The sequence below is a fragment of the Anabrus simplex genome, chromosome 1, assembly GCF_040414725.1.
Source record: "Anabrus simplex isolate iqAnaSimp1 chromosome 1, ASM4041472v1, whole genome shotgun sequence".
Lineage (NCBI taxonomy): Eukaryota > Metazoa > Arthropoda > Insecta > Orthoptera > Tettigoniidae > Anabrus > Anabrus simplex.
Genome location: NC_090265.1, coordinates 741,255,473 through 741,278,702, shown reverse-complemented (window position 1 = coordinate 741,278,702; position 23,230 = coordinate 741,255,473). Strand labels below are relative to the sequence as shown.

Sequence of the window (23,230 nt, the reverse complement as noted above, 5' to 3'; positions counted from 1 at the left end):
GTCAGTCAATTATATGAAGTAAGGCGCAATCTTCTGAATAGTAGCACAACACACGCAAAGTTCGGCACTGTCTCAAAATGTTTATGAGAAGAGGTGAACAGTTAAGTGAGCCAGTATGCATATATTATCAGGCGCGAAGTCACAGCACAATTTAGTAAATATGAAGTCCCAAAATTGTGTAGAAGTCGAAGACGAGTCGCTTGATTGAAGCGAATTGCTAGCTCCTGAAGATCAGCGTAACACACTTTGTATAAGTGACTGGCCTTCTACTTCTAGATTTTACAATCTAAAATCGCACTGTGCCAATCCCCATTATCTTCTTTTGCCTCTTCAATTGTTTTTGTGAAGGACTAGTTCTTTAATTTCTTATTTTACCTATGCATTGTTTTTGCATTTTATTCGGCTGATGATAACCCAGATTGGGGTTGAAACCGGTACAGCTTCCGCTTATAATTAAATAGAAATTTAACACTACATTTCTTATTTATTTGTATTGAATAGGTTGAACTATGTTATTTGTTATTTCAGTTTAATTGCTTTTTCACATGCCGTGAAGTTTTATCCTGGCCCTAATTACTCACAATGCAGGCCGATACATTCAACTGGTAAAAATATCCGTGGATTAGTTACTTTTAAACACCTGTACTGCCATTGTGACCATGTTATGTGCATTTCATATTGAGGGGAAAATCTTAATCTAAAAGCAGCCTTTAAACGTTATTATTGGGCATGAATTTGTGTTCCGACTGTTCCCCGTACAGCTTTCTGCTGGCCATAACAATACAGCACGTCTGGTACAGCAGCACTTTCCTGCTGAAGCGGAGCATGTCGTGTTGCCTCATGAAGTTCTTTTTACTGCGCAGTTACAGTGCCGTGTGCCAGCACACTGTACCGAAACACTCCACCTCAAGCTCCTAATATTCTGGAACAACTGATTGTTCCGGTTTGCCCAACCCTAGTCAGAGCGGGGAGGAGGAATTGTAAAGGATCAGACGCTTCAAAATATGAAGGCATCGGCCAAAGAAAGACAAGGGCCACAAAGGGTGTGAAAGTGAAAGACTCCCTAGGCCTCGAATGCTCTAATACCATTGGGGTAGGAAAAGAACAAGAGTTGACCCATTTAAGTCAAGGAACCTGAGACTTAAATACTGTAACATTGGATAGTTGTCTCATCACGTTGAAATTTGTCTTGTGGTTATCTGTAACCAGTCAAACCAATAGTTTCAACCTGTTTGATGACTGACAGTGTTAGATTATACAGTTCAACACCAGACTCGCTCTTGAAAAAGAAATAGACAATAAAAGTTTGTAAGAGGTTGGTATGCCATAGATTGATAAGTATAATAAGCTATTGGCTTTTCCACTGCTTTCTATTCAAATGGACATACTTCCAGAACTGCCCACATTTCGACTAGGCTCCGCATCTGTTGATGTATCCATCATAGTCCTCGTACACTACACTTGTCCCTGTAACCATTTCTTCATCTGTTCTCTTCCATGTAGTCTTCACATGCCATCAAGTTTCTCACATCCTCGGAAGTATGTCTTCCTTGGTCTTCCTTTCTTTCCTAATATTTTACCTTCAGGGAAGTCATTATGTCTGAGAATATGACCCACAAGTTCTATCTTCCTTCTTTCCATATCGTTTATCAGTCTCCGTTGTTCATTGATTTCCTGTAGAACATCTCAGCTTTTCTTTCTTTTTTTCCAGCATGTCCTCATCATTTTCCTCCAAATCCACATTTCAATTGCTTCCTAGATATCTCTTTCCTTTTTTCCCATAGTCCAGCTCTCGCAACTGTAAAGTAGTACACTCCAGGCAAAGGACTTTACAAAAGCTTTTCTTGTTTTTAAACTTATATAGGTACTTGTTAAAAGACTTTTTATTTCAAAAGGCCTGTTTATCATGAGCTATTCTTCTGTTGATTTCCTTGGTGCATCTACTGTCTTCTGTTATGATGCTTCCTAAGTAACAGGAAGGTTGTACTTGTTCTATTTTGGAATTTTCTAATCTTATGTTTGTATTAACTTCCCTGCCATCGGTCATGTCTCTCATTGAACATCTGTTCCCTGAGGACATTACTAAGCTATTTTACCACTGCATGGCTTTCAGCTATTTCTTGTGGGGGTGGAATTTTTGCGAACAGACGAACAGGGTGGCTATGGCAAGTCCACTTTCTCCCGTAATGACTAATTCCTTTATGGAGCATTTTGAGGAGGAGGCTATTGCTTCAGCACCTGTCAAAGCTATGATTTGGTGGAGGTATGTTGATACAGTTGTGGTCTGGACAGAAGGTCCTGAGAAACTTCATCTATTTCGAAAGCACCTAATTCAGCAACATCATTTAATTAAATTCACTATGGAGATGGAGTCAGATGGATGCCTTCCTTTCTTGGATGTTCTGGTAAGAAAGAAACTGGACGGCTCCTTAGGACATACCCTCTATCGTGAGCCTACCCGCACAAATCGCTATCTTTATGCAGATTCTCACCTTCATCCAGCACAAAAACAAGGCATGCTCATGACACTCACCAAGAGGGTGATACGAATTTGTGAGCCGTCAAATATCCAATACGAGATAGACACCCTCAGAGTCATGTTCAAGGGTAATGGTTACAGCAATGTGCAGATTCATAGAGCCTTGCATTCCAGAGGGACAACCAAGCAAAGCTCACAGAAGGAAGAAGTGAAGGGAACTCCCTACCTGCCTTGCATTCACAACACCACAGATCAAATTGGCAAGGTCCTCCGTAAACACAATATTAAAACAGTGTTTGGCACCGTCACTAAAATTGCTCATAGTCTAGGTAAAACCAAGGACAAATTGCCCCCACTTTTACATCCTGGGGTATACGAAATTCCCTGTACTTGCAGCAAGGTATACGTTGCAGGTGATAAATATCATTGTTATCCGTATTGAAGATACTGAATGTAGGTACCTGATTTATGCCTTGAGGAGGTACTATGACTGATGATGCCCTCAATGAAGGGCAAAACATGTCTCAAATGGAATTAATAATAAATTCGTAAGTATTTAAAAAAAATGTATAATGTATTGAATAGGTGATACAACAAACCCTTTAGCATCCTACATAAGGTATACATTGGCCAAACATGCTGGTCAATTGGTACTCTTATCAAGGAACTTAAACAAAATATTCATCTCAACTAGCCAGACAAATCAGTAATAGCTGAGCATGCCTTATCCTCGGGTCATGATGTTGTGTTCCAAGATGCTAGAGCTCTTAACTACGCTAGACACTACAGGTCCAGGATTATACGGGAACAGATACACTGGCTATCAATTAAGTAATGCATGGTTGCCAGCCATTAATGATTTATGTAGGTAGTTCTCTTCCTTGTCCCTTCACTATTGTTATTTTGTTTTGGTGTTTTCCAAATTTGCACGTTCCTCATCACCACATGTTTCATTCCAGGCTTGAGTCAATGTCATAGTGTGTAGACCTGTTCGGTGACTCCCTCTGATTCTGTTGGTGCTGTCAGCTTCCGCTTCAAATGCGCTGTACCGTGCACGGTGAGCCATTTGGTGATGAATGAACTACCACTTCCACTTCTATCATTGTCTACAATTCTGTTTCTATGAGTCTTGACTTGACAGTTAACCGGAATTCAGACATTGGTGCCAAATTGTTACGAGTACCAACAACTGATTCCCAACACACAACACGAACGAAAATGTATATACTTGAATATAAGTCCAGAATCAATTATTCTTTGTAGCAAAATAAGATGAACAATAACATATAACATATTTAGGACCGAGCGAACTGATGAAGACTGCGGAAAGAACTGAGCACAATACAGTACACAGCTGATAGCACGTACTTACAGAAGGCAACAGGTCAACGACACTGGTACCCGGAACTAGAGTCTAACGTGCTCTATAGGAGCGATCGGCTGCCTGTGATTGGCTGTTTATTAATTAATTTAGCCTCCGCCAAAAGGCAGCGCCCAAATGTAAAGTCGAAACTCGTAAGAACTGAACTATAAATTCAAACTTAATTCTTGGAGAAGTCCCCTTTTGAACAGTCGAGATTTTCTTTTGCAGACACAGAGCAAAGTTCTCTGCAAAACTTAAAGAATTTCATCTTATTTTCTTGACACAGCATAGGCCCCAAAACCCTACATTATTTCTAAGTGCAGGCCGTGAAAGCATCAGTGGTATCATCCACCTTTGCTTCCTCTATTTCCAAATCAGTTTACAGCTTCTTTATTTTCTGACTGGCACTCCACAATTTCAATCTCAAACGGTTTTGTCATTGTCGGCTTCGAAACATCTGCTAGTTGAGCATCATAAGCATTGCTATCGTAAACACCCAATTCTGTTGATAAACTTAACCATAATAGGTATTTATTTGATCCTGTATTGAAATGTCTGAATCTATTAAAGAAACTATTTATTTATTTTATCATACATGTTTCAGGAAAAATATCCATTCCCTTCATCAATTTAGCCAACGGCCGTAGCCGTGTTGAAACACCGGATCCCGTGAGATCTCCGAAGTTAAGCAACATTGGGCGTGGTCAGGAGTTGGATGGGTTGCCACGCGCTGTTGGTGGGGGATAAGGGAATGGAGGAGCGGAAAGGAACTGGCCACCCTACCGCACGTAAACTCCGGCTCAGGAACACCTCTGCGGAGGTTCGGACCTGCCTTCGGGCTGAATAACCCTTACCTTACCTCATCAATTTCAATCATTAAAAATGTATTGACAAGGTGGACCCAACATAAACTATTTTAAATAGTTTCTTTCATAGAACACCTGATTATTCATCAAAATTCTTGTCTCTTCCCCTTCTTTTTCAGTGTTTTGTCGTATTTAATGTTTCTTTATTGGTCGCCACTCTGGTGTTGATTTTAATTTGGCATCTAATGCTCGGGATAACCTTTAAATGCAGAAGGACCAACATTTTCTTTCTATTTCCTTATTTTCACGGAATTAAATGCCTTTATTTTTCCCACTCTAGCTTTTGCAATATAGCATACAGCAATAAATCATTGGTACCTACAAGTGAAAAATTGTTCTGTACTGTAATTATGATTGCAAACTTTCATTTTATGAGTAGGCCATACATTGTATTAGCTGAATACAAAATATTCTACAATGTGTGGTTATTTTGCTGGGTCTTAATTCAATTAAAGTAAATATCATGTTGAATTAATCACAACCTTAAGTGGGCATAGAGTTGTAGATACACATGAATATATAACATTTTACATTTATTTACTACTTTACGTACTGGTACCTTTCAACATTTCCGGAATTATGCTAAATTATCATACATATCCCTCTGAAGATAACTAGCATGGCATTATTTGACACCAAAGCACCGGTCTCTCCAATAGGTTCCCTGGATCCTGCACACACAGAGAGATGACATCCTGCAGAAAGTGTTCGCTCAAAAGCGCTAGAAGCTTGGAGAGGTGTGTAGTGCATAGCAGAAGGCGGTGCACCCGTATTCCCCTGAAGAATGGATACTGTTGGAACAGCGACAAAGCTGCATAGATATTGGTGGGGAAATAATATACTATATGTAATATTTCAGTAAATGATTGCTATTGCTGTAAAGAAAAAACATTTAGTGTTGATAATTTTTTAAAGCCCCAAGTATTATCAATCCTTGGCATACAAAAGGGAAGAGTTAAAAGAGGCAGGGAAACAAAAGGTTTCATCAACTACACAGGCTGTTATCTGTTGAAATGTATGCATTTTCAGTCATTGATAAAGGTTTGAAGGCCGAGCTGAGTGGCTCAGACGATTGAGGCGCTGGTCTTCTGACCCCAACTTGGCAGGTTCGATCCTGGCTCAGTCCGGTGGTATTTGAAGGTCCTCAAATACGTCAGCCTCGTGTCAGTAGATTTACTGGCATGTAAAAGAACTCCTGCGGGAATTTTGGCACCTCGGCGTCTCCGAAAACCGAAAAAATAGTTAATGGATCGTAAAGCCAATAATATTATTATTAATTAAAGGTTTGAAAATCAAGCAAGTTGGCCGTGCAGTTAGGGTCGCATAACTGTGAGCTTACATTCGGGAGATAGTGGGTTCAAACTCCACTGTCGGCAGCCCTGAAGATGATTTTCTATGGTTTCCCATTTTCACACCAGGCAAATGCTGGGGCTGAAAAGGTCACAGCCGCTTCCTCCCAGTCCTAACCCATTTCTATCCCATTGTTGCCATAAGACCTATTTGTGTCTGTGCAATATAAGCAATTTCTTTTTATTGTTGAAAACATTTATTAGCAAATTAGGGGACCCCATAGTACGAAAAACTTTAAATTGAGAATTTTTCTCAATTGTGTTTTAAAGAAGTCAGCACCAATATTGGTGCTGACTTCTACCTGATTTTTGCCTTGAGGAGATAATTTGACTGATGATGCCCTCAATGAAGGGCGAAACATGTCTCAAGTGGAATCAATAATAAATTCCTAAATTGTAAATTTATTTGTATTGAATAGGTGACAAAACAAACCTTTAACATCCTATAAATCGTAATCTATGATCTTCATATCCATATTGACGGAACGACACAATTAGAAATAGGAAAGGATTTCCACCTATCAATACATTTATTGCACCTAATATGCTACAGTACTGGTTTCGACCCCCTATATAGGGTCATCTTCAGCTGAACAATACATTCACATATATATCATGAAGCTATGATTAAGATTACATTGTCTGACAACAAGCTTGCATATCAAGCGCAACTCAACCACAACAATAACATAACATCACTGCACAGTTACAGATGGGAAAGGAGCCATCACTTTGAACCCAATGCCACTCAAATTTTATGGACGTCACAGGACAACATGATTCAATTTTAACATATAGCAACAAGATTCAACACACAGCAGAGCTGGCTAAGTCCGGTTAGCCTAATTGTATCCATACGCCTGGCACTCTTTTTAAACTTGGAAAGTGTTTTATTCTACATATATACATGAAGACAAAATCTTTTATACATACGTGATAATTTTACGAGCAAATCATATCATTCAAGCTCCAAAAACATCAACTAAGTGTATAACTATGTAAATAAGACTTGAACACAGAAGTCAACCAATGAACTGAACAACATGCAAGATGCGAATGTTCATATGCATGAAGTGTTCCCACATATACTGTTTTTATCTTATATACTTATAAGTTAGTTTTAAGTAGAGATATATACTGCCTGCTGTCATTTCTTGATGGATACAGTACTTTTGCATCCATCTCTTGGCACAGGCCAGTTTAGCTTCCACTGAAGTCCCAGTCAACATCCATGGCTGTGACAATATGGAAGTTGCTGGGGTTTGGGTAGTGCCGAGTAATGACATTCAGAGCACGGCTAGTGCATCCGAGTGTTATGAAAGGTGCTGCTCATAGGGTCAGTCGTGCTGCAATAGTACTCTCTGACCCAGTGAGGAAAGCAATGGCAAACTACCTCACTCCTCATCTTGCCTAGTACGCCTCATTTTGGTGCTGCCCTTGGTTTTTGAGGTTTCCATATAACTGCATAACCTTTGGTGGTGCTATTTGAGGATCCAACCAGCCTCTGGGCTGATGACCTAACAGACACAGACAGTGTTTTATAAACTAATTTTAAGACCTAAAGCATATCATTATAGACATACAATTGCACATAGTGACATACACACCAGTTCCCGTTTTGACATTGGACGTGACCAAATATTTATCATATGGCATTCCCCAGACAATGTAATCTTAATCATAGCTTCATGATATATATGTGAATGTGTTGTTCAGCTGAAGTTGACCCTATGTAGGGGGTCGAAACCGGTACTGTAGCATAATAAGTGCAATAAATAAGTATTGATAGGTGGAAATCCTTTCCTATTTCTAATTGTAAACAGCCTAAAATCGCTTGTTTCTTTACTCTTTTCCTTTTTGATTTGAATCCTAGCCAAATTAACTTATTTACTTAATTCTTTCTGTAATGTGTTCAATACCCTCAGGCATTTTGTTATTTTTTTTTTTAATGTCCACACCAGATGTAGTTATAAGGGATTAAGTGAAACTCTGCATTGACTCACATTAGCGCTCATAGTGGTGCTTAAGTGAAACAGTGCATTGACTCGCATTAGCACTCATCATCATCATCATCATCATCATGTGTCCCACTCCAGTCGCCCGCGTGTGGTTAACAAGCCTCCTCCACTCCTTTCTGTCCTTCCACTACTTTTCCTGCTCTATTACTTCCGCCACATCCAATCCAGCTTTTGTAATATCCTTCCAAATCTGATCCATCCACCTCCTCGGTTTTCCAACTGGTCTCTTCCTCTTAACTTCTCTTTCCATTTCCTTTCGTGCTACCCATTCCTTTCCCATTCTTTTTACATGTCCAAACCATCTCATTCTTGCTTTCTGTATGTTCTGTACTAACGGTTCCATATTTAGGTCTTTTCTGATTTTAATATTTTGAATTCTATCTCTTCTTGTCTTTTTAACCAATGTTCTTAAAAATTTCATTTCTGCTGCTTGGATCATACTATATCGTCTCTTAGTTACCAGCATTTCTAGTCCATACGTTACAATTGGTATGAAATACTGTTTATATACTGTTAATTTCATTCTCTTGGGTACTTTGTCATCCCATAAAAGATCTCCTTGATAAAATGTTGTACATTTACTTAGCACTTATTGTGGTAGAAAAACGCAAACTGCTAATCTAATAGAATGGATAACGACGATTAAGATAAGGATTGTAATTTTTAGGAATAAATAAAGAATATATTCTCATACTTTATTATATTTGATTTACCTAAAAGTTGTAGCTCATATCCCTAGCATATTTTCAACGGACAATCCTCAATGTCATATTCATCTGTATCGGTTGATTATCAACAGCTGGTTATGTACTACTTAAGCGTACATGTTTCGCCTTATTTTAAGGGCTTCTTTAGTATTTTATGATGTCAGTGTACCTTAGTTAAGGCCACAGCTGCTCCCTCCCGGTCGTACCGCTTTCAAATCCCATCGCCAAAACATCTTACTGAGTAGGTGCGCGACTAGCAAGAAAAACAGTTTATAATTTATGGGGTTTATAAAAAAATCTGACACTGATGAAGCCCATGAAACAGGGTGAAACATACATACTAAAGTATTGTGCAGTATAATAAGTAGAATTGATGGTCTGTTTGAATATTAACGTTGATTTAATATTAGAAAGGGTGTTGGAAGAATTTTAGGTGGGTAAACAAACTCGTGTAATATCAAATTTTTGGGGCGTCAGCATCTCCAGAACCCTAAAAAATAGTTCTTGGGATGTAAACTAATTAATTTGCTGCTTCCATCACTCTGCATTACATTTTATTGTAAGCAATCACAGTCCTACATTTCAATACACACCCTACTTTTCACCGTATGTGAAGATAACGTGAACTATGAGTGAGATTAGATACCTTCTCAGTGGATTGATTCTCCCTGAATAATTGGTAGTTTTTCTTACAGTTGTTATATGTTGTACAAGGCCAGACTAGAATATCATTGTGCAGTTGTTGATGACAGCATTGATAAAGAGAGATACAGCAGCTTGTCGTTGCTCAGTATAGAAAACATGAACTTCACAGTAGATCTGTTATTGCATGTTCAAAATATGTTTGCACTCAGCCATGCCATGCCTGTTGCTCTGTCACCATGTACTGTATGCATTAAATCTATGACTACTTAGTTAGTTTGTCCTTGGTGACACTGTAGCATCACTAGCACCTTAACGATCAACGCACATTCCATTCTGAATTTGTTCTGTTTTCGTAGCGCTCACAGATTCTTGTCTACACTCCATCTTGACCTGTCGGTGATATGAGACTCATATGATGACTGTACCCGATCGACTGCTGGCCCCTGTAACAAACGCTAGTGCTGCTTTGGCCAAGTGCAATCCTATTTTCATTAAGTAAGGAATAGGGCCTGGATGTTTATGACTTAAAAATGTTAGAAATATGCAAGAATTTATGATCTAAAAGTATTAAAATAAATATGATAACATTTTTTGGTCACATTTTTGAAATCTTCAAAATCTAGCGCATTCATTAATAATAAGTAATAATATTCATTTTTATTATTATATTTTGAATTTATTTAATTACTCAGTCCAGAGGTAACTCTTGACTGTGCACAAAATGAAATAAATGTCACATTTTGTTGGGTGATCAGAAAGAATTACAATAGCAAATGACATACATTTTAAAGCTTTCAAATAGGAACGCTCTTCTATTTTCATGTAACACTGACTTGTAATGGGGAAAAGACCGCTCAACATCGCAGGATGTTATTGGGGCGTATTAAAAATGTCAGATCGTTAGAGTTCAATTGAGGCTCATCCTTCTGTCGCTTTCTACGCATCTGTCCCTTTCTATACAGCTTACCCTCCTAATTCACATAAATATATATTTCTAAGAAAGTTAATTGTAAAAAATTAGACTACAATTACAAGATGTGAAAAATACATCTTTGAGACAACTTCAAGCAGGTATATGAAAATGGAATAAAAATATCAAAGTATGACAAAAATATGAAAATTCATGGGGAAATATGGCCATAATATGAAAAATTACCAGAAAATGACAAACATTTTGAAAGCCGATGACTATATGACCCGTGGAAATGTGTCGTAAACATCCAGGCCCTAGTAATAATTCTCAGGCTATGGATTTCCTCTTTGTAATTCCCATCTTATGTAGTGAAATGAACTAATTTGTGTGTTTTTCTTTAGCCAACAGTTTCGTAATCTACCATGGACGGTCTACATATTGGTATCCTTGGTGCGGGCATTGTGGGTATGACGACGGCTCTGGAGCTTCAGCGTGAATTCCCAAAGGCCCACCTGACAATCATAGCAGATAGCTTCAACCAGAACACAACCAGTCATGGCGCAGCAGGAATTTTCCGCCCATCCACAAATTTCTGCGGCCCTACAGAGAAAGTGACAAGGTGGCTGTAGTAATCTTGTCATCACACTGCTAAAGTCTTGTGCTAAGTTACAAGAACATTCAGCTCTGTGGTGACAAAATGTACCTTATGTGTTTATCCTCCAGTCTATGTTGATGTAAATAATATAGCTTTAAATATGTGTGCAAGGAAGAATGGTTAGCCAGCATTTTCCAAAGATACAAACTAAGGCCTGGAATAGTGATGATAGTCTTTTGCATAAATGAAATGCATTGTATAATATTGTTGAAATTTTTTCTGAGAGCTGCACAGTTTGTAACCACAGCTCTGCTCATAATGCTGAAAATACTAGCAACTGCAGGGTATCAGCAATTCCATGTTGAACCTAGCGTTCGTATGTCACATTAGATACTTTTGGTTTGACACTATTTAAGTGACTTTCGAGGGCAAGTTTAAATTAAGGAAATGTAAAATCTCCTTTAAAGTAATTTCTGTAAAATATTTACCCAATCGCCTGGTAACATGTCCGTTAAGGCTAGAGACCATCATCAGTCATAATCATTAAAATAAAGGCGAGACATGAATTATCATGGATAAAATTGATGAAGCAAGCGTGTGTTGTTGATATTCAGAGCAAGGCAAGTAATGAGCTGAATGTTAAACACTCATCACGATCACACGTCGACACGTCTTGCATTCTTCAAATTGGAAGAAAACTTTGAGAACTTACACAAGACGTAACCGAATATCAACAGCACACACTTGCTTCATAAATTTTATGTATTCTAATTGCTGTCTCGCCTTAACTTTAATGAACCGCCAACCTTCGCTAGAAGATGGCACATTAAGAAGAAGATTACCTATGATCACAATGTTGGTCGGCAGGGTATTAGAGGTGGTGATAAACAATTTCTAATCTCTGAATTGCGAGCCATAAGCATGGATTTAATTCCAAAGCTCTCCCCAATGTTCATATGGAATGAGGACATATGACTTTCATCCTTTGGATGGGGTTGCTAAGCCTTGAACAGGGCCCTTGCTGTTATTAAACAGGAGTAGGCTATGTGCTGGCACTGTGTTTCAACCTCTCCCTGTGGGGTAAGCACGATAGATCTAATGGTAACATTGAATTTTTCACGCCCATACTTGTAGACATGATATAGGCTTTTGGGCTTGTACCCTGTCAAGAAAACAAGGAAAAACTTAACATTTAGGAGAGAACTGTGCTCCGCGTCTTCAGATTAGCAGGTTGGACACGAAACTATCACCTATTTGTACGGTGTCATAGCTGCAGTATGCCGAGGCGACATTTCTTAACTGCGCAACACAGATGTACTACATGTCTTTGACGCGTGTTTTCATTGCGCAGGTCATGTGGACGAAACTATTTACAAATTTGTGTGATGTCATTGGAGCTGCAGTAAGGCTTGTACTCGCTTTGAAGTGGAATAGTTTTTCTTCTCTGACGAATTACGTTGGGGGTCTTGTAAGCGAGATTTATTTTTTTCATTTTCTTTGTCCCAATAAGCCAGGGGGGTCTAATACAAAAGTAAATATGGTATTTATTTCTTCTACCACATTTGTCCCTGATTCGTCCATGTCCTCTGTTACTTCTCACGTACACACGGTTTGATAGAACATCTTAACCCTTTAACGCCGAAATTATTTTTTTCGTCCGTTTTCTTTGAAATTCGTCTAAATCACTTCAGGTCCATAGTATAACATAACTACAAAATTCACGGTTTCGTCGTTAGGTTCATATGATCACGCTAGGCGGATGTGTTAGCATTTCATTCTGTATAGCATTTCTTTAGTATTTATAGATTTTATGTATTGATATTGATAACTTATGAACAAAATACACTAAAATAAACTAAAGATGATAATTTATGAAGAATATACGTTACTTACAATATGTACATACATAAATAAAGCAATAAATGTCTCAAGATATTCGTAATATATTACATTCAAGTTATCTAATTCGTAGATATTACCGAATAGGAACAAATATAAGAACTGTATGCTTCACACTGTATGAAATAGGACAAAGCGTGGAACACAGAGTCCAACATTACATTTTGTGCACTCGGTGCGAACATTACTGGAGCATTCCTTTCCAGCACATCGTCGTCGATTGCAGGGCGCTACGAGGTGCCCAATCCCGTCAAGTCGTACATCGTCAGTGACACTACTCTGCTGGATACTGTATCTCGAGGTGATAAGGCGGCCTCTTCCTACTGGCGTTATTTTGAACTTGTGTAGATATGTTTGCACAATGTGGCGACGAAATTCTAGATGTGACAAATCATATCCAGACCTCCTTAGCAGTACCCATGAATTGTGAATGGATACGTCCAGGAGCCATGTGAATAGCGACCACCCCCATTTCTTTCCCCGTATGCCTACTCTGTAGTACGACACATTCTGGTCCATCCTATCTGTTCCTGCTGAAACGGGATCATAGTCTGCGCCTTGATATACGATCGTTGCTAGCGAGTACAATTTCTGCCTTACTTGAAAGCTGGCGACCTGTGAGGTTATCAACCAAACCACCAACATCTTCATCTCCTGAATCATCGTCAGAGTGAATATTAGCTTCCGGAGGTTCAATAAAAATGCTTTTAACCTCTCCAATTGGTTCGTCCGATTCAAGAATATCTAATACTTCTTGGAGCGTAATGTCCCTGTAAAAAGGGAAACAAGGTTTTGTAGCTGCATATATGTTAAGTCGCAATTTACTTAAATGTAGATTAGATGACCGTAAATTGAATAAAGTTGTCCTATGAAAATTGATGTATAACAGTAATAGTAACAGGCACCATCAAATACACGCACAGGGTGAATAGCTAACACAAGCGCCTAGCGTGATCATACGATCACGCAATGTTTTAAGTGCCCAGGGGAGTAATATTTACTGTTAAATGTAAATTAACTGCATCATAATGTGAACATAGATCACTCCCAAACTTGTTACGCATATTAGTTGTGTAATCTAAACATAAATATATGTGAAATATCAAACTTACTTGAAGCGTGCCATCATGATTCAGCTGATGTGACAATGACACGAAACGAAAGTGCGCCGAAACAATGAGTCGATATGTATCACGTAATAATATGCTCGCACAAAGTTGCCACATGCTTCTTGAATTGATCTACACAGTCAGCAGTCAATTCCAGCGCTATACAAAGCACTGAGAGCAATCTAAATGAAGGAATGCAGGCCGTGATCATATGGACACGCACGGCGTTAACGGGTTAATTGGAGATTAATATTGTTGTCAGCTCCCGCTTGGAATACTAGCACTGTGCCAGCATACAGCGAGCCACCTGGTGACGAATGAGCGTGCCATTACAGCTTCTTAAATTCAAACGCTCATTATTGTAGTAGTGTTCCTCGTGAACAGTCGAGATTTTGTTCTGAAGACGCGGAACAAAGTTCTCTGGGAAACATTAAGAGTTTCATCATGTTTTCTTGACACGGCATAAGCCCAAAAGCCCACATCATGTCTACAATAGATCTAATTGGTCGCGGTGTTGTGCGTACGAATTATTGAAATAATTTGGAAATTAGTAGGAATCATATCACTATGGCTGACATTTTCCACCACTTTTGGAAACAAGTCTTCATAAAGTAAATAACTAAACGATTCCTACTACTGTCAGTTGCTGAGTTCTTTGGCAGGGAAAGAGGGGCAGTCTGTATGCTTTTGTAAGCATGACTATGCACAGTTTGGAAGACATCATGCTGGAGTATGGTGTGTTGCTTGTAAACACCTAGACCATGTTTTCTATTTGAGCTGTACCATGCAACATCGCCGGTTTAGCTCTGCACACGGGCAGCAATTATGTGACTGACTCACCTGAAGCGACAATAAGTATTGTTTTCATGTTTCTTACTAAAGAGATATTCAACTAACAAGAAAAAAAACTGTTTTGGCACTAAGTGCTACCCTAGATCTTGCATAGGGCTATTTTAGGGTTTGTAATATCTCAATTTTGTATACAGTGTTCCTAATAATCAAGAGTGATCTGATTCTCTGTATATTTGTTTAAAAGGCAAAAGTAAATGATTGAAACAACAGCAAAAATATCTGTAAGGTCGTAGTCATCAGTGTCTAAAGGCAATACATTGTCTGTTGTGCTCTGTCTTCAGCTCCTAGTTTCATTTCATAGCAAGAACAATAATGAAGATACTGTGCCATGACTTAAAGGAACTTTTTCCTCTGTCATCCTTATCCCTTCTTCCCTGTGACTTTCCCTTCCAGCAGATTGGTTAGAAAGGTACTATGTTACAACGTGTGGCCAGTGAATTTCGCTCTTCTCTGTATCATTAGGATAAGTTTTATCTTCTGTTGAATTTCTTGCAGAATGTTCTTAACAATCCATTTAATCTGTAGCATTCATCTCCAGACCCATATCTCAAACGCTTTTAATCGTTTCCAGTCCTGATTCTGATTATTGGTAAATAGGATGCAGTCAATTTAATTTAAAATGTTATTGCAAAAATCTAAATCCGTTATTTAAAAAGGAAAGTTATTATAGATATTAAAGAAAATGCAACGCTGTTGCCGGGTATCGTAACACTACAATTAGAATGGGAAGGCAGTAACGTCAGTCACCTTTGTTCCCTAGCTCTCATTTCTGTTCCACGATCGAACTGTGGATGAACTACATCTTTACCACTTCAAGGAGCACTCATTGTACCATAGAGACTGGTTTATACATAATTTGAACTTCTTGCATCCAGCTCCTTCGCTGAATGCCTTCAGTTCACTGTGTACACCCAACCCATCCACCACGAGAGCACTCCACGTATTGTTAAGGTCAAGAAGGGTATTTGGCTGAAAATCGGGGGCATCTCCATATGCGCAACATAGTCCGCACCCACGACCCGACCGAGGTTTGGGAAAGGCGATAGAAGAAGTGGAATTTTGTGTACTTGTAACTCAGAACTACTTATCAGATATTTTTAAGTCTTCTTTGTTAATAATATTTTGCAAAACTTTCCATTTAACCCACTGAAGTCCCAATAAATGGTCACATTGTTGACTGGAATCAGATTTAATTTGTCCACCCGTAGTTTGAGCGCACCTGTCACTTGGAAACATGCATAAAATAAAAACTAATGCCATTGATGGTTCTTACCTCTTCTTTTGGGTCACTGGCTGCGCGTTTAGAAGAACCTCGGGCGGCACTTTCAGTCACTTTCTTTAATATTCTGCTTACTTCAGTAACTCACTGTTGCTATTACTCTCCTCGAACTCGGATGCGTTTTCCAAAACCCCATTATTGCCATAATCGCTATCTGAAGCGCTGTCTACAAGCGCTTGTTGACATTGCCACTAAACCGGTTCTACTGCATAATGAATACTGATGAAGATAAACTGTTATTTAGCAACTTCAATGTCACACAGAAATACAGACAGTACATGTCCCTAGTTCCTTACAGTGTGTATTGTTAGAAATGATATTGCAGAGGTAATCTAATATACGAAGATAAGCGAGGCACTGTGTTGTGAGCTGAGCTCATCATTTGATTCATGCGCCAAAACATTGTGCACATCCACAGCTAGTCATATGACTTGAGTGGGTTAAGAGGAAAATAATCAACAAATTTAGAACACTGACACCATAATGGATTTTTCTTACATTCACTCTGATACTTTTTAACAGAAAAAAAGTCTTTAACCCCACAACTGCCAATGCTAAATTCTGTAATGCAAGATTAAAATCCTGAGTACCTTAGTGCTTCAGAAAATCTTACCTTCTTTTCCCATTTCCAGCTTCCCAGGTCGGGTTGTGAATCAAGGACTTCCATCGCTCCCTGTCTCTCCACCACTCTTCTCCTTTAAGTTCATCTTCTGGTTTTCCTCCCTTCTTCTCTATGCACTCCCACACTGAATCTGTCCATCTGTTTTGGGGTCTTCCTCGTGTTTTTCTTTCCTGTTAACTTCTCTGAAAAAACTTTTAGAACTCTCGCTTCTCCCATTCTCATCCTTTCAAAGTTGGTAAATATTATCATTAATTCGCAAACTCTGTTCCGTTGAGGGTTGCCTCACACTCTAAACATATAAATGTTTTATCAACAGGTAGCATAACAAGCAAGGAAAAAGTGTTCCAGTAAGGATCTCAGTAACCACTGCTGCCACCACAGGAAGGCACACAGAATCACTTTTAGTGAACCTTGGCTCTTGCAGGGTTAAGATCAGAAAGAAATGTATGAAACTTTGATTATAATCACAAAAGTAAATGCACAATAAAACACTGCATAAATATATCTTTAAGGTACACCATTATTTATTATTTATTTATTATTTATTTTTCTTGTGCTAGAATAAAATGTTTTACTTTAGAAAGTTCTTCTGAAATTGACTCTTTCTTGTTCTAACATTGCATACCTGTTGCCAAGATCTATCGCAGTATCTCTATATACGCTGCAGCTTTGAAAGATCTCTGGTGATATTTGGTGTTTGCCCAATAATAATGGCATGTACCCTCTTGAGAGGCCTGGTGTAGGTCTTTCAAATTGAGACCTTATAGAGAACCTGCACGTCTATGAGGATAGGCCCTACCAGTCCCCGAGCCATCGGAATTAACCAATGGCATTAAAATCCCTAACCTGGCCAGGAATCTAACCTGTGAATTCGTGGACCGCTAACCATTTATCCATGGAGCCAGACAACAAAATTAATTATAAACAGAGACAAAGATCACCCAACAGTGTGTTTCAGTGCCCTCTAGAAGAGTAGAACGGAACATCAATATTGACATACAGATCAAAATTCCTGCTCACGGTAACTCACACTGTTAAATTATCATGGTGATGATTATTATTATTATTATTATTATTATTATTATTATTATAAGTCTCTCCAAAATTGACTTATACCGAGCGACTTGGCTATGCGGTTAGGGGCGCACAGCTGTCAGCTTGAATTCGGGACATAGTGGGATCAAATCCCACTGTCAGCAGTCCTGAAGATGGTTTTCCGTGGTTTCCCATTTTTACACCAGGCAAATGTTGGCACTGTACCTGGATGCTTCCTTCCCACTCCTAGCCCTTTCCTATTCCATCATCGCCATAAGGCCTATCTGTATCGGTGCAACGTAAAGCCAGTTATTAAAATAAATAAAAAACTGACATATCCAATCTTCAAGAAATTGTGTTCTTCCCTCTTTATGCTTAATGACTTTAATGTCAGATCATAGTGTTATCTGATAAGCAGTTAGCTTATTCTTGAGCAAAACATCTTCATTGGTCTTTTCTCCTTACACAGAGATGGTCTGTTTCTGCTGTAGCAACTTTGCTTCCAAACTGTTCGGCTTTATTACCATAGTGTTTTGAGGATACACGGTCAAGTCCTTTGTTCCATTTACCCGATATAAGTTGAAGAATTTCACGTCTGATGTGATCACATTGTTAACCCCTCAACTGGGTGAATAGCCTTTAGCGCAATGAACCAGTGGATAATTATTCAGCACAACTGATATTTGTGCTGTCATGCAAGGTAGCTGTCAGCAGATGAAATGAACTCACAGTATGTAATTTGAATGAGCGATTTAAATTAATTTGAAAATTTAAAAATATTTAAAGTAGAAGTGGCATTGTGATGATTTAATTGTAATGTGAAAGTTGTATTAATATTTTAGGCCTAATAAAAGACTGTGTATTTGTATATATTCATAATTAGGATACAGTATTTACTACTAGCTAAAGTACCGCTTCTTCATACGGATTTACAAGAAAGGATTAAATTAAGGTGGCCTGCAAGTATACATTTGTCTTACAACACGGTCTTGTAGATAATATTTACGACCTTTTCATTCGGTACATACATAGATTATGCCCACTCGACATGTAATGCTGGTCATTACTGAAGCTCTGGTCTCTAGGTCTGACCTCGCTACCATAAACTGGGGTTACTTTGTGACAGTTTTGAGGATTTCTTCAATATAATCGGAATATCATTATGTATTAAATTTTTCTATATTATCGTATGCTTCCCTCCTTTATTCATGTTTTGCAACAATGTTTATCGTATATTTGCATTTAATCACTCAATATTTCAAGAAGAACTTGTCACAATGTTACCCCGTTAGGTGGGGTTACTTTGTATACCATCATTTTACCATTGCAGTTCCACGTTTGGTGCAGATGTCACAAAGTTACCCCCACTAAGTGGTTACTTAAGACTTTGGCTAAATATAAAAGAAAACTTTACTTATAAGACCAAAGTAAATGGTCCGTTATTGGTCATTATAAATTTTCCAGCTAATTCATTCCTGGTTGCCAGCATTTTGCCCCGTGTGCTAAGTTGGGCTCATCAGGAATGAGTTAGCTGGAAAATTTAGTGTCCAATAACAGACCATTTATTTTGGTATTATAAATTTACTCATTCAGGACAAATATTTCAGGTTCCCTATGGGAATCAACATCTATATCAACTGTTTACTTTGCGCTGTGTTTTGTGAGTTTTGTAATGTCATAGGTTTCAAGTTTTCCACTTTGTATGGTTGGATTAATTTTACTCCATATTTTGTCAAGTGTGTACTAGATTTCATCCTTGATCTCTGGCCACTTCCCAGCGCTGTCCATTGCACTACCAACTTCACCTCACTTGCGTACTTTTGTTACGATTCCTGGATAGTACTTGCCTTTGAATATTATGATTACGTGTGTTCCACTAGTCTTATCATTGGATTCAAAGGTACGATTTTCAAGAATAGGATGCTCTTCAGAGTCAGAATTAGATTCATTTTCATGCAGTGAATTGTCTTTTGATTCAGTACAGATATCGTCATTTTTACTTGAATTCTCTGTTCGGGTGTCTTTCTGTGACAGTTCCTGTTAGTGCCACTACAGCTAAGAATCTCATTTGCAATGTCGAAATCTGAGGTTGTCATACCTCTTCCAGGTGGCACATCTATGCGTCTCCTCCTTATTCAGCCATTAGTTTTTTCTCACCTGTTTTGCGATTCAGGTGCTCAATGAAACTTACTTGCAGCTTGTTTCACAGTATCACCTTCTACATCCATTGCTCTATTTTGTACAAGTGCTTCAGCTCTTCTTCATGATTCGGAGGACAAATATCACATTTCCTGAATCAAGAACGTAGATTATTCAGACCATTTTCAACTAGTTCTCAATTAGATCTTATCTTATCAAGAGATTAACATTCTTGCTTCGGAATAGTGGAACATCGTTGCAGGTCCAAGGTTAGAGTAGATCGGGGGAAGATGCCATACTTAGTGTTTTGAGGACAAAAATGTACATAAAAATTGAGAGTTCGAATTAGACATAAAACAGTAATATTTTGCCGAGTTTTTTCTATATATAGGCCAGTTAGCTATGCCAATCATTAGTAATTGTACGTTTTAAACATTTATTTATGAAGGCATGTATTTAGTCATCTCACCCCGAGCATCGGGGTAAGATGGCAATTAAATCTGGATGAGTTTCGACTACTAGTTTTATGTCATTCTGGAGAAAAATCGTCTAAATTCAATTCTTAAAGCATATTTATTATGATTATCAAAAAATAAACACACAAAATTATAGTGTAACCACATTAAATCAGCTGTAAGGATGACTCTTGTATCAGAGTTCTTTAGCACAGTTATTGCACATGTTTTCTGAATCTGTACAGGTTTCATGTAACCATTTATCACAAACGATGCACCGAATCCACTCTACCTGTGGTCCATTTTTGTCATAATAATTGAGGGCACACTCAGCACAAAAGTCACTGTCATTCTCTGACCTGCTTAGTCTAACAGATTGACTCGTAGTGAATTTCTTTGTCTTACTTTTCCCTCATCGAGCTCTTGCATCTTCAATTCGATGTTGTTCTGTGAGAACTGCAGCTGATTTCTTTCTGCGCTTAGGTAACGGATCCAAGACAGGTATAGGAGAAATTGCTTCAAAGGATGTTCCTGGCATGGTTTCATTTGCAATTGCTGATTCCATTCGATCTTCAAGTCTGTTGCTGTCTTTCTCTGAGGGAATAGCACATCCTCTGCAATCTGAATAATCCCTTTCATTCCTGTCAGCCTCATTTGTCGAAACCAAATCGGACAGTTGAAACGCCTCATCTGGAATTCTTTCCGGGTTGTATGGGTACAAACCGCATGCTTCAAATCCAGACTGAGCAGTGGATGGGACTGCAGCCTTCTTCCACGCCTCCGTGAGGAAGATAGGGAACTGTGCTCTTGAGACTTTACGTCCAGGATGAGACAATGTCCAGTTGCGCATTGCCTTGTAAAAAGCCTGTTTTAAGGATTTGAAAACACACCTGTCAAGAGGTTGAAGAAAGTGGGTCGAGTGAGGTGGTAAACAAATCATGATCACATCGTTCCTTGCAGCGAGATCTAGCATGTCGGGATCAGTGCAATGCGAGGCGTGACCATCAAGAAAAAGGACCACTTTTCCTTGTTGTTTCCTGGGAATAAAGTGGTCTTTCAACCAGCTCATGAATATATCGGACGTGACATACCCGGATTTCTCATTCATGTACACAGTTGAACCATTTGGAAGACCGTCCTCCCATTCGGGTTTTTTTCTTTTACCTTTGAGAATGCATGCTGGAGGAATGAAGTTACCTTCAGCATTGCAGCAGGCTATAACTGTTATTGTTTCTCCTTTTTCTCCAGAAGTCACTTGGTACAAAGTGGGAGAACCTTTCTCTGCTATCACAGTGTCTGGCCTAGGATTCATCTGAAAACCGGTTTCATCCATATTATACAAGTGTCCGGGCTTATCCAGTAAATTGTTTGCTGACAACACATCCAGAATTAAAGAAAAATATTCTGCAATTGCTTCCCTATTCATTGCCATAGCCCGGTCAACAGAGAGACCTTGTGGCTTTTTCGTAACTAACGTTGGGAAACGTTTCAGAAAGGACTGTAGCCAATCCCAGCCTGCCATACCATTTTCTCGACGAAAACGGTGAGGAATTCCATTTCGTTCTGCAAACTGAAATGCCAGCTTCCGTAGATTTTCTCCAGTTGGGGGGAATCCAGAAATCTGCAGTTGTCTTATGTAGGTGACCAACTTCTTCTCGTTCTCTTCGCCAAGGCAACCTGTAAAATTATAAAAATTAATAATAATAATGAACAGAAGAGGTCTGATGGAGAAGCTAGAAGCTAAAGAAAGAAAAATCCTGAGAAAGATTCTTGGACCAATCAAAGAAAATGGTGAGTACAGGAGACGACACACCAGCGATCTATACCAGCATATGGAGAGGATAACGGACACGATTCGGAAAAGGAGGATTAATTTTTATGGCCATATAGCACGCATGAGCACACAGAGACAGACCAATAGGATATTTTCCTACTTTCTTAATAAGAAAACCAAGGGACCCTGGTTTATCGAAGTTGAAAAAGACCTTCAGGAAATAGGAATCACACTCGAAGACATCCAGAAACGTGCTCCTCTCCAGAAAAAGCTCCAGGGATACAAGAGGTTCCAAGAAAGGCCAAAGTTGAAAACAGGCAAGAAGTGGACTGATGAAAGAAAGGAGGCTCACAGAACGAGAATGCGTGAGTACTGGGGAAGAATTAAAGCTCAAGGATGCAAACGGTTGAAATAACGTGGTCCACAGCAGGCCGAAACGAAGAAAGAAAAAGAATAATAATAATAAATAAGTGAAGACATTTCGGAGCAAATGGGAGAGTACAGTTCGCGTATGGATACTTAATATGGTATAAGTTTACCTGAGAAGAGCATTTTTTAAATTTAAATTAAATTTCACGGTTAGGAACCAGTTGTCATTTTACTCCCGAAGGAGAGAAAACATCAAAATTAATCAGTAACTACTTACTTTGTGGGCCCATGGCATGCTTCTTTTCGTCGTTCTTCTCCAGACGTCGTTTAAGTGTTCTGTATGGGATTCCATAATCTTGGGAAGCTCTAAAACAATTCATCCCCCCGGTTCGGACGTGTTCCATGGCCATTTGCAGGCTCTCTTCGGACCACTGACCCCTGTTTGATGTCCTGATATACGTTCTTGGCATGTTCCTACGAAAAGAAACTGTTATATCAGAAGAATCAACTTCGGCATCTTACCCCGAAGAAAAAGTGGCATCTCTACCGAGAGTCGGGGTGAGATGCCACTTCCCGCAACGTGCACAGTATGGCAGCTTCAGAGCTAGTGAATTTAAAAACCTACACTGCAAAGTATGTACCTTGCCCAACATATACTAATATTTGCAAATCCTCCTTATTATATAGGCTGATAAGCACTTTAAAACAACTGTGCGTTATTAACAAGGCACCGCCTTAAGTTCTTACCTTGAATTTCTTGAT

The 23,230-nt window shown here is 38.8% G+C and overlaps 2 protein-coding genes across 8 annotated transcripts in view; one reads left to right on the top strand and one right to left on the bottom strand.

Annotated features, from left to right (window-relative positions):
- The window catches only part of Daao1 (D-amino acid oxidase 1), a 158,790-nt gene that overhangs the window by 41,548 nt on the left and 94,012 nt on the right, over positions 1-23,230 (top strand). For 6 of the 7 annotated variants that reach the window (XM_067136136.2, XM_067136135.2, XM_067136139.2 and 3 more), the window contains exon 2: positions 10,742-10,959. In XM_067136136.2, the coding sequence (XP_066992237.1) occupies positions 10,763-10,959 (197 nt within the window). In that variant the 5' untranslated portion in view covers positions 10,742-10,762. Of the gene's footprint in view, positions 1-5,446; positions 5,534-10,741; positions 10,960-23,230 lie in introns of those variants that run through there. The other variant, XM_067136137.2, reaches the window with a different exon arrangement.
- LOC137497068 (uncharacterized) lies at positions 20,738-22,967 on the bottom strand. Its single transcript, XM_068225703.1, has 2 exons — positions 22,746-22,967; positions 20,738-22,002 (listed from the first exon to the last, which is right to left on the bottom strand). The coding sequence occupies exons 1-2, from the start codon at positions 22,936-22,938 to the stop codon at positions 20,738-20,740; spliced, it is 1,458 nt and encodes a 485-aa protein (XP_068081804.1). The 5' UTR covers positions 22,939-22,967.

Coding starts and splice junctions, on each gene's coding strand:
- LOC137497068 (XM_068225703.1), bottom strand. CDS start 22,938: ATGCCAAGAACGTATATCAGGACATCAAACAGGGGTCAGTGGTCCGAA. Junction 22,003..22,745: donor GCATGCCATGGGCCCACAAA/GTAAGTAGTTAC, acceptor ATAATTTTACAG/GTTGCCTTGGCGAAGAGAAC.